Here is a 15,555-nt window from a genome sequence, read left to right as displayed (position 1 = left end):
CACTGGAGGTAGGGTCCCGTCCCCCTGCCCCGCCGTGCCCTCCTGGATCAGAGCCCTGCTTCCCCGGGGCTCTCCCATCGAAGCACCAGCCAGCTCCACCCGTGCTTAGCAAAGAGCCAACATGAGGATGGAATCCAGGAGTCCTGGCTTCCAGACCCAAACCCTTTGATGTAACCACTAGGCCCCACTCCTCTCCCAGAGCCAAGGAGAGAACCCAGGAGTCCTGGCTCCCAGCCCCCTCCCCCAGCTCTAGCCCACTAGACCCCACTCCTCTCCCAGAGCCAGGGAGAGAACCCAGGAGTCCTGGCTCCCAGCCCCCTCCCCCAGCTCTAGCCCACCAGACCCCACTCCCCTCCAGACCAGAGGAGAGAACCCAGGAGTCCTGGCTGGCTTCGATACCCATCCATCTCAGAGGAGGAATAAGTCACTAGACAGGAGGCTCTGAGAACAGGCCCTTTAATCTCCATGTGGGTCTGGCAGCAGCTGTGGGGAAAGGAAGGGAACAGAAAGGGGGGTTTGGGGGGGGGCGGGATTGCGGGTCTGTGGGATCCCAGGGTCACACACACTCTGCTCTCTGCTCCGGGCTGTTGGGGGAATCAGTCCCAGGATACTGCAGGCTCCGTCCGGGGCAGCGCAGGCCCCACACTGAGCTCTAGGAGGCTCTCAGGGTGCGAAGTGTCACCACACCTGGGGGAGAGAAGAGAAATGGGCTCAGAGCAGCAGTGGGAGCAATGGGACCATCATCTACTGGTCGCGGCACCCCACCCCAGAGGTGGCTGCATCTCATCACCAAGTGAGGGGTCCTTGTATAACCAGCCCCCGCACCCCATCCCAGAGGTGGCTGCATCTCAGCTCTGGGCGAGGGGTCCCTTTATAACTAGTCCCCGCAACCCACCCCTGATGTGGCTGCATCTCAGCGCCGGGTGAGGGGGTCCCTGTATAACCAGCCCCCGCACCCCACCCCAGAGGTGGCTGCATCTCAGCTCTGGGCGAGGGGTCCCTGCATAACCAGCCCTCACCCCTCACCCCAGAGGTGGCTGCATCTCAGCACTGGGCGAGGGGTCCCTGCATAACCAGCCCTCACCCCTCACCCCAGAGGTGGCTGCATCTCAGCGCCAGGCAAGGAGTCCCTGTATAAGCCCCCACGCCTCACCCCAGAGGCAGCTGCCTTTCGACACTCCCCGATGTTGCACTCACCAGTGATAAGGAAGAGGGGGAAGGAGGCCCAGCCGAGGCCGAAGGACCAGCCGAAGGTGACTTGGCCTGGCGGGACATTCACGGCCCCAGCGAACTCCCCTGTGTACACGGCCAGCGCGATCATGGCACAGAGCCCTGGGGCAAAGGGAACAGCACGGAGACCCCTCAGCGCGGCCCACGCTCAGTCCCAGCCCCTGCTCCATCCCACCACCAAGGGGAGCCGCAGGGTCCCTGGATGGGGGGCTCCCCAGGGCTGGCCAGCGGGGTGCACGGTTTGGGGGGCTGGGAGTAGCTGGAGGAAGGAGGCCCCGAGGGGGCAGTACCTGCACTGAAGCTGCCCACGGCAGAGACCAGGGTCAGGGGTGCAGAGCCGAGGTGGGAGCGGAAGAACGAAGCGATGAGAGCGAAGAATGAGAGAAACCCGGCGATCAGGGCCAGGAACAGGAAAGCCCTGGTGGCGTCAATGTAACCTGAGGAGCCAAGAGAGACCAGGGGCTAAATGGAGAATAACCCTGCAGCAAACTAAAATAGAACCCAGGAGTCCTGGCTCCCACCCCTCTGCTCTAACCACTAGATTCCACTCCCCTCCCAGAGCCAGAACCCAGGAGTCCTGGCTCCCATCCCCCCTGCTTTAACCACTAGACCCTAATCCCCTCCCAAAGCCAGAAGAACCCAGGAGTCCTGGCTCCCAGCCCCCCTGCTCTAACCACTAGCCCCTAATCCTCTCTCAGAGCCAGGGACAGAACCCAGGTGTCCAGGCCCCTGCCAAGGGAGTGGCTGCAGCAGGGGGGTTTCCTGGCGGAGACAGGCTGCCCCCACCTGGCACTGAAGCAAACATCCAACACCCCGAATTGACGCAGACTTTCCACAGCCCCGAATAGGACCTGACGAGGTGGCTGTTGGCCACCAGCCAGTGGTCGGAGCCCAGGGCGGCCAGGAGCAGCAGGAGGCTGAGCAGGGCCAGGACGGTGCTGAGGATCCGGGGAGACGCCATCGCAGGGGGGCAGCACTGGGATCCGGGAAGCACCTGGGGGTGTGGGGGATGAGTCAGAGGCAATCCCGGCCCACAGCAGCAGGGCTGAGCCAGAGCCCTGGAGCTAGGTGGCGAGGGGGGGGGCTGGAGGGATGGGTGTGGGGATGGAGGGGTGGGGGGATGGGGTGGAGGGATGATGGGGTGGGGGAGGGGTAGGTGTGGGGGTGGAGGGATGGAGGGGTGGGGGAGGTGGGGAGGGATGAAGACGAAGGGACGAGGGGGCTGGGGGGCCCTTACCCAGACACCAGCCTCTCTGCGTCGCCAACTGCCATGGAACCTCCCCCCCACACACCAGCCTGGGGAGATCCCAGCCCCTGCCGGGCAGCTCCCCGGATGTGGGGGGGATGGCGGGAGTGTGGGGAGAACATAGGAACATATGGGTCAGACGAAGGTCCATCCAGCCCCGTATCCTGTCTACCGACAGTGGCCAATGCCAGGTGCCCCAGAGGGAGTGAACCGAACAGGCAATGATCGAGTGATCTCTCTCCTGCCGTCCATCTCCGCCCTCCGACAAACAGAGGCTAGGGACACCATTCCTCACCCAGCCTGGCTAATAGCCATTTATGGACCTAGCCACCATGAATTTATCCAGTTCTCTTTTAAACGCTGTTATGGGGCGGGGGGAGTAAGTGTGTAGGGGGTGAATGGTGGGATGAGGGGTTTGTCCTGGGAGGGAGGGATGGAAGGGTGTGTAGGGGGCTGGGGGGAGGGATGGAGAGAGGGATGGATGGAGGGGTGGGTAGAGCGAGGGATGGATTGGTTGGAGGGAGGGAGGGATGGATGAAGAGGTGGATGGAGGGGTGGGTAGAGCGAGGGATGAATTGGTTGGAGGGAGGGAGGGAGGGATGGAGAGGTAGATGGAGGGGTGTGTAAGGGAGGGAGGGATTGGTTGGAGGGAGGGAGGGAGGGATGGAGAGGTAGATGGAGGGGTGTGTAAAAGAGGGATGGATGGATGGAGGGGTAGATGGAGGGATGTGTAAGGGAGGGATGGATGAATGGAGGGGTGGGTAGAGCGAGGGATGGACTGGTTGGAGGGAGGGAGGGATGAATGGGTGGATGGAGGGGTGGGTAGAGCGAGGGATGGATTGGTTGGAGGGAGGGAGGGATGAATGGGTGGATGGAGGGGTGGGTAGAGCGAGGGATGGATTGATTGGAGGGAGGGAGGGATGAATGGGTGGATGGAGGGGTGGGTAGAGCGAGGGATGGGGCCTGTGTCCAGGGCTGGAGGGACACCAGGACGGTGGCCCAGGGTGGTAGAGTAGCCGAGAAGAAGTGCCAGAGCAGGGGCTGCCCCCAGGTCTAACCATGCCAAGGGCAGGCCCACGCCACCCTCCAGGAAAGGCTCGGACACCACGGGGCAGGACTAGCCCTCTGGCCGTGGCTTGTTCTTTGGCCTCTGGCCCAGCCCGGGGGACAATGGCTCATCTCCATGGCGGGGCGGGGGGGGGGGAGACACATGACCTCCCCGAGTGTGTATTTACGAGGGGGTGTGGCCCAGAGCGGGGGTGGGAGGGACCAGCACAGGCCAGGGCAGCCGGGTTCCTATTAGCCTCTGCCCCAGGCCCAGACAGCTCCTCCTGACACCTGCTGTCTGTGCCGCCCCCTCCCTCAGAGGGTTAACCCTGTCCCAGGCCCAGACAGCACCATGTGAGCACCCGGGGGGTGGAGGAAATCAGGAAAGATCCCATTGCATCCCACCCCCACCCCTATCTCCACCCAATGGGTCTGCCCCATTGTTAGGTCCAATTCCACAGCTTATGCTCCCTCATTCCCTGCCCCCGTGAGCCAGCCAGTTCCCTGCCCTGGGGCCAGATCAGTGCCCCCCATAGGGAAAAGGCCCCATGTCCCATTCCTCAGCCCCTCATGAGATTTGCATGTAATTTAACTATAATAATCACCCTGCAGCAGTGAGTTCCCTGGGTTAACATTGATATGCCACTACCCCCACCAAGATAAACCCACTAATCCCCCAGGGCAGGCAGTCCTTCAGGCTAACCCCACTAAGAGCAAGATGCAGGGAGTCCCACAGGTTAACCCCACTACTTCCCAGGGGCAAGGAGGAAGGCAGGTTAGCCCTATTAGTACCCACAGGCAGGAAGTCCCACAGGTTAACACTGTTAACAGCCAGTGTCAGGGAATTCCACGGGTTAACCCCGCTAACACTCAGTGGCAGGCAGTCCTGCAGGCTGACCTCGCTAATACCCAGTGGCAAGGAGTCCTGCAGGTTAACCTCAGTATTATCATATAATCAAACCACCGTGGACGCATTGAAAGTACAAAAATAGAGACATATATTTTGAAAATCTTACAGTAAAACCCACTGGTTTGAGGCAAAGCAGCCAGGGTGGATCTCAAGAGTTAGAAGCGAGCAGTGGGGTGAAATATCACCTTTCAAAGCTCTATAAGTGTGATTTGCAGGGGTTAACTAATATCCAGTGGCCGGGAGTCCCAGGGGGTAACACTATTAAACCCAGTAGTAAAATTGCACCCGGTGGCAGATGTGATTGGTTCCTTCATGATCTACAGGGTATCAAGCCATCCCCTTTCACTCTGCCCTTATCGGGGTCTTTGAACCTTTCAAGACCCTGAGATTCTCCCCTTCCAGGATTTTAGGGAGATTTTTTTAACCTTTAGGAAATCAGAGAAGGTGGAAAAATCCTCTGTTCTTATCCTTGCACGATAGCACATACGTTTCACTCCGCTCCAGCCAGGAGGGGGTTAATGGGACCTAGCACAAGGACCAGCTGATACTAGGGGTGTCACCCCATTGGGTGTCTAGTTTTATGTCATCAAGGGGTACCAAATCTGATTGGGCATCTCAGGGGGCCAGGGGGCATGGTTATGTGGGCATCAGCGTATGCCCAGGGCTGGTGGGCGCGTGGGGTCTTTTACAGGTACATGTGGTGACGAACTGTCCCTGGTGGGGGCAGATGGCTATAGGCAGGTATGGGTGATTTGGTTAGTTTTCCAGAGATCCCACTTCTGGCACCAGTTCACGCTAGCTGAATCCCACCGCTAACACCATTTTTCCCCTCTCTGTATCACACCTCTAGCATCATGATGCTCCCAGTGACTCGACTGATTACCTTAGTCCCTGACATGGGTTGGGTCTAGGCATATCCCACTGCCCACCATGTTGTCACCAGCCGTCCCACCGCTCACTCCCATGGCTCTAGCTATTATTACTCCTAGCTATACAAGCAATTGTTTAAATAGAAGAGATATTTAGAAGCATTTTTGGCCCATCCGTTCCTGCTCTAGGATTAGACGTTGGAGTAGATCTGCTCAGACAGCACATGCGGCTGCCAAGTGCCAACGTTCCCGTAATGTCCGGCTCCTCCTGCTGCTAAATTCTCATAGTCTTCCACTCTCTCCATGGCCTCGTAGTCGTCAATGCCCAGCTCCTGAGGATGCAAAGAGGAAGGATTGAGTCACACCGAGGTCATCGAGATGCAGCCACCTCTGGGGCAGGGCAGCTAGGGAACAGCCAAACACAACACGGCATGGCTATGGCTTGCCCAACACCGAGATGCAGCCACCTCTGGGGCGGAGCGGCTGGGGAACAGCTGCACACAACGCCGCATAGGGACGGCTCACCCAGTGCCGAGATGCAGCCAGGGGCAGGAAACAAAGATTAATGTATCTATGGCAACAGAATGGATTTTAGGGAGGCAAATGTAATTAACTATCTGGGAATCTGGCCAGGACGCCAGGGTCCACATCCTGCCCCCCTCAGTCTGACGAACAGCAGAGACATCTGGTTACTCGTCACTTGGGTGCTCTGACCAATGCCTCAGTGCTAATAACTGCAGCACAGCGCCCCCTAGTGCCACCCCGGGGCATTGGGACCAGCCCCCACCCTGCAGGTCTCCCATCCAGGGAACAACCAGGCCCCTCCCAGCTTAGCCCAGGACGACGGCAGGGGGAGCGTGTGGCCCTGGCCTTTCCAACCTCTCCCCCCGCCTTTGCCTTGCTGTATAGGTTGAACTGCTCGTCTTTCGTCATCTTGCTCGGCTTCCCCCCCTTGAGGGACGGCCTCTGCTCCCCGTTGCCTTCATTGTCGTAGATCGAGGGACCCTCTTCTTCATCTTTCCTGCAGGAGAGAACAGGCTTTAGCTCGGTTCCCACAGCCCTGGAGCTGCCGACGAGCCCACCCTGCAGCAGCCAGTCCCAGGGGTTAACACAACTACTCCCCAGTGGCAGGGAGTCCCGTGGGTTAAGCCTTCTAGTATTTAGTGACTGGGATTCCTCTGGGTTAACGCTGATAATATCTAGTGACAGGGAGTCCCACGGGTTACCCCTGCTAAATATCGAGTTGCAGGGAGTCCCACGGGTCAACCATGCTAAATATCTAGTTGCAGGGAGTCCCATGGGTTAATTATTTCTTACAGGAGCCTCATACCCCAGGAGACCAACCAGGTTCTGTCCAATCCCCACCTACTTGCCTACTTTTCACAGATGTCTCCCTATGTTCTAATAAATCCACCCCACTCAATCCTCCTGGTTCAGTTCCCTGGACCTCTCTATATCTGCCCTCCACTCATGCCCCTTCCTGTTCTGTGCCTGCTGCCATGCCCCCTGGCGTTGAGTGGGGCCTGCTACCCACCCAGTGCCTTTGTGGCTAAGCCATCAGACCTCCAGACCCATGGCCTGGTGACCTCACCTGGCTCTGGCTACCTTGTAGACCACGATCGCCAGCACCGAGAGGAGCAGAACGCCACCAATGACTCCGCTGGAGACCATGAGCAGCAAATTATCGTCCCCTGCAGAGACGGACACAGCTGGTGTCAGCGGTGGGATTAATGGTGTCAAGCAGCGCATAAAGGGGGAGCAGCATCTATATGTGGGTAATTACAGTAACAGCAAGTCCTCGCATGGGTGGGAGGGTGCTAAATCAGGCAGGCAGCTTGAACTCATGGTGCGAATATGTAAGCAAATATGGGAAGTGTGCACCACCTACTCGGCGGTTCCCAGGTTACTCTGGCCCTGGGGTAAATTAGAGGGGTGGCTTATATTTGGGTGTGAGTATATACGGTAAGCCCATACTCACGCTCAGGCTATAGTAAATAAATGGCAGCTTTATACTAGTGACAAACTTGTGTGAAAGAGTAATTATGGTAATACCAGACATGGGTGTGTACGTGAGTAATTACAGCAGCAGGCCACCCTATGCCCAGCCCCCCGAGCTACCCAGACATGCGGCAGATACCCGGGTCAGGGTGTATATATGAGTAATTAGGGTACCAGGCAGCCCCAAGCCCAGCCCCCCAAAGCTACCCCAGAATAGGGCTGCCATCTGTCTAATCACACAGCCCCAAACACTTCTGCCCGGCCCCTGCCCCACCCTTTCCTGAGGCCCTGCCCTGCCCTGCCCCTCCTCCGAGGCCCCGCCCTGCTCACTCCTTCCCTCCTCCCTTTGTCACTCGCTCTCCCCCACCCTCACTCACTTTCACCGGGCTGGGGCAGGGGTTCGGGTGCCAGGGTGGGTGTGGGGTGCGGGCTCTGGGAGGGAGTTTGGGTGCAGGAGGGGACTCAGGGCTGGGGCACGAGTTGGGGGGCAAGAGGGGTTGAGGGGTGTGGGAAGGGGTGACGGGTGTGGGCTCTAAGAGAGAGTTTGGGTGTGGGAGGGGGCTCAGGGCTGGGGCAGAGGGTTTGGGTGCAGGGTGCAAGCTCTGGGAGGGAGTTAGGGTGAGGGAGGGGGTTCAGGACTGGGGCAGAGGGTTGGGGTGTGGGAGGGGGTGAGCGGTGCAGGCTCTGGGAGGGAGTTTGGGTGCAGGAGGGGGCTCAGGGCTGGGGCAGAGGGTTTGGGTGCAGGGTGCAAGCTCTGGGAGGGAGTTAGGGTGAGGGAGGGGGTTCAGGACTGGGGCAGAGGGTTGGGGTGTGGGAGGGGGTGAGCGGTGCAGGCTCTGGGAGGGAGTTTGGGTGCAGGAGGGGGCTCAGGGCTGGGGAAGGGGTTGGGGTGCGGGACGGGGTAAGGGGTGCAGGCTCTGGGAGGGAGTTTGGGTGCAGGAGGGGGCTCAGGGCTGGGGCAGAGGGTTGGGGTGCAGGTTCTGGGAGGGATTTGGGTGCAGGAGGGGGCTCAGGGCCGGGGAAGGGGTTGGGGTGCGGGATGGGGTGAGAGGTGCATGCTCTAGGAGGGAGTTTGGGTGGAGAAGGGGGCTCAGGGCTGGGGCAGAGGGTTGCGATGCAGGGTGCAGGCTCTGGGAGGGAGTTAGGATGAGGGAGGGGGTTCAGGACTGGGGCAGAGGGTTGGGGTGTGGGAGGGGGTGAGGGGTGCAGGCTCTGGGAGGGAGTTTGGGTGCAGGAGGGGGCTCAGGGCTGGGGCAGGAGTTGGGGTGTGGGAGGGGGTGAGCGGTGCAGGCTCTAAGAGGGAGTTTGGGTGCAGGAGGGGGCTCAGGGCTGGGGCAGGGGTTGGGGTGCAGAAGGGGGTGAGGGGTGCAGGCTCTGGGAGGGAGTTTGGGTGCAGGAGGGGGCTCAGGGCCGGGGAAGGGGTTGGGTGCAGGAGGGGTTGAGAGGTGCAGGCTCTGGGAGGGAGTTAGGATGAGGGAGGGGGTTCAGGACTGGGGCAGAGGGTTGGGGTGCAGGGTGCAGGCTCTGGGAGGGAGTTAGGGTGAGGGAGGGGGCTCAGGGCTGGGGCAGAGGGTTGGGGTGCAGGGTGCAGGCTCTGGGAGGGAGTTAGGGTGCAGGAGGGGGCTCAGGGCTGGGGCAGAGGGTTGGGATACAGGGTGCAGGCTCTGGGAGGGAGTTTGGGTGCAGGAGGGGGCTCAGGGCTGGGGAAGGGGTTGGGTGCAGAAGGGGGTGAGGGGTGCGGGCTCTGGGAGGGAGTTTGGGTGCAGGAGGGGGCTCAGGGCTGGGGCAGAGGGTTGGGGTGCAGGGTGCAGGCTCTGGGAGGGAGTTAGGGTGAGGGAGGGGGTTCAGGGCTGGGGCAGAGGGTTGGGGTGTGGGAGGGGGTGAGGGGTGCAGGCTCTAAGAGGGAGTTTGGGTGCAGGAGGGGGCTCGGGGCTGGGGCAGAGGGTTGCGATGCAGGGGGTTAGGGATCTGGCTGGGGGTGCAGGGCCGCGCAGCTTCGGGGGAACTCCGGTTGGCAACCCTACATGCGGCCGATACCTGGGTCGGGGCATGTACATAGCAGTTATGGCACCAGGGCACCATCTGCCCAGCCCCCACGGTCCCCGGTACCTGCGGGCACAACGGGCAGCGCGGCCTGGCTCTGCCCGTGGGCGTTGGTGGCAGCGCAGGACACGTTGGCCAGGGCCCCGGCCGGGCCCCGCAGCTCCCCGCTCACGGCCGGGCCCCGCGCCCACGAGGTCGCTCGCAGCTCAGGGCCCTCGAAGTCCCCGGGGAGGGTGCGGGTGGACAAGCGCCACTCCAGGCGGGGCGGGGGGTTCCCCTCGGCCGCGCAGTGACACGTGGCCGCTGCCCCGGGCCCGCGGCCCCGCACCGTGCAGTTCCCCCGCGGCAGCAGCTCCGGTGGGTCTGCAACAGGACAGGGGACATGTGGGGCACCGAGCCCAGATCCCCCAGCTGCCCCTGAGCCAGCCAGCGCCCCACCCGGGGGCCAGATTGGGGCCAGCGCCCCCTCGAGGGGAGCGGCCCTGTTCCCCATTCCCTGCCACCCAAGCCTTGGGGTTGATTGGGGCCAGCACCCTCCAAAGGGGAAAAGCCCCCTGCCCCGTTTCCTGCCCCCCTGAGCCAGCCCCCAAGCTGGGGCTGGATCGGGGCCTGCACCCCCTAGAGCGAAAAGCCCCCGTGTCTCATTCCCGACCCCCCTGAGCCCACCCGTGCCCTGTGGCCAGATCGGAGCCGGCGCCCCTAAGGGCAGGGCCCCACGTCCAGCCGCCCCTCACACTCCACGTCGAGGTTTGCGGCGGGCGAGTCCTCCCCCAGGCCGATCTCGTTCTCGGCGGCGCAGCGGTAGGGCCCCGAGTGGCGCCCCACAGCCAGCACTGTCACCTCGGGGCCCCGGCCCAGCCCCCGCAGCAGGGTCCGGCGCGGCCCCTGGAACCAGCGGTAGGTGGTGGCCGGGGGGTGGCTCTGGCTGGTGCAGCGCAGGGTGACGTTGTCGCCTTCCTTCAGCCGGGTCGGCCCCACCACGGCCACAGCCGCGCCCCGCGGGCGATCTGGGGTGGGAGCGGCACATTAGGGGGAACCTGCCCCCACCAGCCACCCCAAGACCCCAGAGCTCCTGCAGCCTTCGGCCTTCCCCGGAGCATCCCACCAGTTCTCTGTGCCACCCCCTCCCGCTCTGAGGCCAGCACCCACCACGAGAGGAGAGCCCCCACCCCGCTCTCTGCAGAGCGGCACCCCCATTAACCCCCCGCCCTGCCCCCGCACTACAACACCCCGTCCTGACCCTCTGCCCCGCCCCGCCCATCCCACAGCGCCCCCTGCTGACCTTCCGCCCACCCTCTGCGGCACGGCGCCTCCTCCAGCCCTGCCCCTGCACCACAGCACCCCCTACTGACCCCACCCACCCTGCCTCCTACAGCACAGCGCCCCTACTGACCCCACCCACCCTGCCTCCTACAGCACAGCGCCCCCTACTGACCCCACCCACCCTGCCCCCTACAGCACAGCGCCCCCTACTGACCCCACCCACCCTGCCCCCTACAGCACAGCGCCCTCTACTCACCCCACCCACCCTGCCCCCTACAGCACAGCGCCCCCTGCTGACCCTCTGTCCTGCCCCCCACACCATGGTGGCCCCTTCTGCCCCTGCCCTGCCTGTGCACCACAGCGCCCCCTACTGACCCTCTGCCCTGCCCTCCATAACATGGCGGCCGCTTCTGCCCCTGTCCTGCCCCGTACAGCACAGCGCCTCCTCCTGACCCTCTGCCCCACCCCCTGCCCCACAGCGCCCCCTGCTGACCTTCTGCCCACCCTCTGCAGCACGGCGCCCCCTCCTGCCCTGCCCCTGCACCACAGCACCCCCTACTGACCCCACCCACCCTGCCCCCTACAGCACAGCGCCCCCTACTGACCCCACCCACCCTGCCCCCTACAGCACAGCGCCTCCTCCTGACCCTCTGCCCTGCCCCCTGCCCCACAGCGGCCCCTGCTGACCTTCCACCCCACCCCTTGCAGCACAGCGCCCCCTCCTGCCCTGCCCCTGCACCACAGCGACCCCTACTGAGCCCTTGCCACGCCCCCTACAGCACAGTGCCCCCTACTGACCCTATGTCCTTCCCCCCACACCATTGCGCTCCCTTCCGCCCCCTGCCCTGCCCCTGCACCACAGTGACCCCTACTGACCCCCTGCCACGCTCCCTGCAGCACAGCGCCCCCTATGACTCCCTACCTGCCATGGGAGAGCCCCCATCCCGCCCCCAGCAGCACAGTGCCCCCTACTGAGCCCCAACCATGCCCCCTCCAGCAGAGCACCCCCTACTGACCTCCAGTCTCGCCCCCTGCAGCACAGTGCCCCCTACTGAGCCCCAACCATGCCCCCTCCAGCAGAGCACCCCCTACTGACCTCCAGTCTCGCCCCCTGCAGCACAGTGCCCCCTACTGAGCCCCAACCGTGCCCCCTCCAGCACAGCAGCCCCTACTGAGCCCCAATCACCCCCCCTGAAGAACAGCGCCCCCTACTGAACCCCCACCTTACCCCCTGCAGCACGGCGCCCCCAGGGAGTGCCCCGCCCCCTGCAGCACAGACCCCTAGCGCCCTCTCACTCACACTTGACCTGCAGGTGCAGCCCATTGCGAGCCTGCTGCTGGTTGGGGAAGGTGGCCGTGCACTGCAGGTATTGCCCGTGGTCCTTGTACGAGGGGGTGTAGCTCAGCTCTGACTCCGCCCGCCAGCCGCCCCCCACCAGCTGCTCCTGGCTGGTCACCGCTTTGCCCCCCCTGGGGCTCCAGCCCAGGCTGGGAGGGGCCGAGGGGCAGGTGTGGCGGATGGAGCAGGTGATGGTGGTTCGGTGGCCCTCGATCAGCACCCCGGGGTCACTCAGCATCAGCGGGTCTGGAGTGTCTGGGGGAGACAGATGGGGAGGGTGTCATAGTCTGCAGCGAGTGATCACCCACAGACTCAGTCACCTCTGGGGTGGGTCACAGGGGCTCCTCGCCTGGCGCCAAGATGCAGCCACCTCTGGAGTGGAGCAGCTGTTTATACAAGGATCCCCCCCCCCCAGTGCTGAGATGCAGCAGCCTCTGGGGCGGAGTGCAGGGACTGCATTCTCCCGCAGCTCTGGGAGGGGAGTGGTGTCTAGTGGTTAGAGCGGGGAGTGTTACTGAGGTCTGTGCTTTTAATGGCTGGTAACAGAGGAAGCGGTTTGGGGGGGGAAGGGCTGGGGGGGGAAGTGGGGCTCCTGGGGGCTGTGCAGGGAGCTCTGTGTTTTTCCTTGATGTGGTGCCTGCTCTGGTCCCCACTAGCCACCTGGCAACAAGCCCTCCCCAGCTCTGCCAGTGCCCCTTGTCCAGCATTGAGATAGGAGGTTGGGTGGCTGTGTATACAGGCATCCTGCAATGCGATCGCCTCTGGGGTGGAACCCTCTGCTGCCAGCCTCCCTTTGGCTGTATCCCAGGGGCTGCCCTGTGCAAGGTCGGGGGGTCTCCAGTTACCTGCCACCTCCACCCGGACTGTGATGTCGTAGAAGCGATGCCTGACGGAGTTGGGGTTGATCCAGACATAGTAACTCATGGCATCCTCGCTCCGCACGGGGCTTAGGCTCAGAGTGCAGTTCCCCATCTCTGGATCCCCCAGCAGCTGCGTCCGGGCCTGGTACTCGGCCAGCACGCTCGCCGGGCCCTTGCTGTTATAGATCTCAGGGTAGCCCCAGCTCCGGTACTGGTACCAGACTATGCTGAATGGACCACCCAAGGACTCACGGGAGCCGGGGTAGGTGAACGAGCAGGGGATGACGACGCAGGAACCCTTCAGAGCCCGGATGGTCCCAGGGAGCAAGGATTTCCAAGACCCAGAGACATGGCTGTAACACAAAGCTGGAAAGACAGAATGTAGCGCTGAGGTGCAGCCACCTCTGGGGCGGTGCAGCTGGGGAACAGCCACACATAACGCCACACAGGTACGGCTCGCCTGGGGCCGAGGTGCAGCCACCTCTGGGGTAGTGCAGCTGGGGAACAGCCGCACATAACGCCACACAGGTACGGCTCGCCTGGGGCCGAGGTGCAGCCACCTCTGGGGGAGTGCAGCTGGGGAACAGCCGCACATAACACCACACAGGTACGGCTCGCCTGGGGCCAAGGTGCAGCCACCTCTGGGGAAGTGCAGCTGGGGAACAGCCACACATAACGCCACACAGGTACGGTTCGCCTGGGGCTGAGGTGCAGCCACCTCTGGGGCGGTGCAGCTGGGGAACAGCCACACATAACGCCACACAGGTACGGTTCGCCTGGGGCCAAGGTGCAGCCACCTCTGGGGAAGTGCAGCTGGGGAACAGCCACACATAACGCCACACAGGTACGGCTCGCATGGGGCCGAGGTGCAGCCACCTCTGGGGGAGTGCAGCTGGGGAACAGCCGCACATAACACCACACAGGTACGGCTCGCATGGGGCCGAGGTGCAGCCACCTCTGGGGGAGTGCAGCTGGGGAACAGCCGCACATAACGCCACACACGTACGGCTTGCCTGGGGCTGAGGTGCAGCCACCTCTGGGGCAGGGCAGCTGGGGAACAGGGATGGCAGAGACTTACCTTCCAGCAGGGCCAGCAGGAGACGCTGCCACGTGAGGCTCAGAGTGTGTCCAGCCTGGGGGGATCCGGCCATGTCCAGTGGATTGAATTAGGACCCCAGGGGTCCGTCCCCTCCCCTTCTCTGCGCCAGGACGCGAGCTGAGCAGTGAACTCGGAGTGGAGAGAGAGCTGTGGGTTATAAGTGGAACTGATCTAGCCCGGATCGGGGCCAGCGCCCCCCCAACGGGAAAAGCCCCATGCCCCATTCTCCACCTCCTGAGCCAGCCAGTCCCCGCCCTGGGGCCAGATCGGGGCTGTGTCCCTACAGGGGCCCCAAGGACTTGCTCCCCCTTTGCTGTTTCTCCGCTCGAGGCGGTCGCAGCCCAAAGCCCTTTGGCTTCCTTACGAAAACCCAGAGCTTGTGTTGCTGGAGCCAATCCTGGCAGTGAAACTGGGGCACAGAGTCACCTGCCCCTCACCCATCCCAGCTTCTCCCCTAGAAGAGACCCTGCCCCACCCCAGGGAGCTGCTCACTCCCCTCCCTCCCCCACTTCTACAGCAGGGAAACTGAGGCAGCAGCAGAGCTCAAAATAGAGCCAGGACTCCTGGGTTCTCTCCCTGGCTCTGAGGCCAGGGCAGGGGGAGGGGATGGGGGCAGAGCAGAGACACACAGAGGCGCATGACCCAGTGCAGTCCCCCGCCCCCCAACTGCTGGCCGCTTGCCCAGACCTGGCAGGGAGGAGCTCCCGCCTCCCTGCCCCATGCCCCCCATCTCCCTCCCCCCACCCATCTATTCCTGCCTACGCCCTCTCCCAGCCCCAGCCACCCCATCTCCCTATCCTCCTCCCCACACTCTATCTATTCCTCCGTCCCCCATCCACCCCTCTATCTATCCATCCCAATACACCCCCACATGTATCCCCACACATCCCATCTGTCCATCCCCATCCATTCCTCTGGCTATCCATCCCCATCCATCTATCCACACCTCTAATTATCTACCTCTACCCATCCCCGCCGGTCTAGCTATCCGTGTCCCCCCCCCCCAGTTCCCCTGCCCCTGCTCCGGGCTCCCACACCTCTCTCAGGGCCCAGCCACAGGCTCCTGGTTGGTTTCACTTTCCTGTACCTATTTCTGGTCAGTTTCACTCTCCCGCCCTTGGCCTCCCCTTACCCCCTCTGGGCCCAACCCACACCCCCAGGCTCAGGGTGGCTGATGCTGTGGAGGGGAGGGATGGTGGGGGGCTCAGCTCTTCAGGGGCTCAGCTAAAGAAAACCTGGAAAGGGGGAGCCAGGACTCCTGGGCTCTACCTCTGGCTCTGGGCGAGGGAAGTGGGGTCCAGGGAGTAGCGCAGGGAGGCTGGGAGCCAGGACTCCTGGGTTCTATCCCCGGCTCTGGGACTGGGGGAGGGGGTTCTGTCCAAAACACCCCACCCTTCCCTCCATTTCACCCCCCTTATCTCCCCTTCACCCCCAACTTGCTGAGCTGGGAATTCCCGAGACCCCAGGGACTCACCAGGCAGGGCCGGCGTCCGGCCGGATCCCAGCACCCCCAGAGCTGCCTCTCGCTGGCTTCCTCTTGCCCTCGTTTTCTCTCCGTCCTCTCTGCGCTCCGGCCAACTATAAATAATTGCTTCGCTGTCGCCCTGGGGCCTGGCTGAATCTGTGAGCTGCTGCTTCCACCCCTCGCCTG

The 15,555-nt window shown here is 63.0% G+C and overlaps 2 protein-coding genes across 2 annotated transcripts; both read right to left on the bottom strand.

Moving 5' to 3' along the window:
- Window positions 1–526: 526 nt before the first annotated feature.
- LOC115640415 (protein NKG7-like) lies at window positions 527–2,191 on the bottom strand. The gene is made up of 4 exons (XM_030543156.1): window positions 2,017–2,191; window positions 1,521–1,667; window positions 1,198–1,332; window positions 527–687 (listed from the first exon to the last, which is right to left on the bottom strand). The coding sequence occupies exons 1-4, from the start codon at window positions 2,189–2,191 to the stop codon at window positions 653–655; spliced, it is 492 nt and encodes a 163-aa protein (XP_030399016.1). The 3' UTR covers window positions 527–652.
- A 3,302-nt stretch (window positions 2,192–5,493) lies between these two features.
- On the bottom strand, window positions 5,494–13,956 carry LOC115640414 (sialic acid-binding Ig-like lectin 5). Its single transcript, XM_030543155.1, has 8 exons — window positions 13,884–13,956; window positions 12,791–13,171; window positions 11,907–12,200; window positions 10,078–10,350; window positions 9,410–9,706; window positions 6,894–6,993; window positions 6,182–6,323; window positions 5,494–5,634 (listed from the first exon to the last, which is right to left on the bottom strand). Exons 1-8 carry the CDS (start codon window positions 13,954–13,956, stop codon window positions 5,494–5,496), a joined length of 1,701 nt encoding a protein of 566 aa, XP_030399015.1.
- Between the last annotated feature and the right edge of the window lie 1,599 nt (window positions 13,957–15,555).

This window comes from Gopherus evgoodei, unplaced genomic scaffold, assembly GCF_007399415.2.
Source record: "Gopherus evgoodei ecotype Sinaloan lineage unplaced genomic scaffold, rGopEvg1_v1.p scaffold_31_arrow_ctg1, whole genome shotgun sequence".
NCBI lineage: Eukaryota > Metazoa > Chordata > Testudines > Testudinidae > Gopherus > Gopherus evgoodei.
The sequence above is the reverse complement of the archived record's forward strand: the minus strand, read 5'-3'. Positions and strand labels throughout refer to the sequence as shown.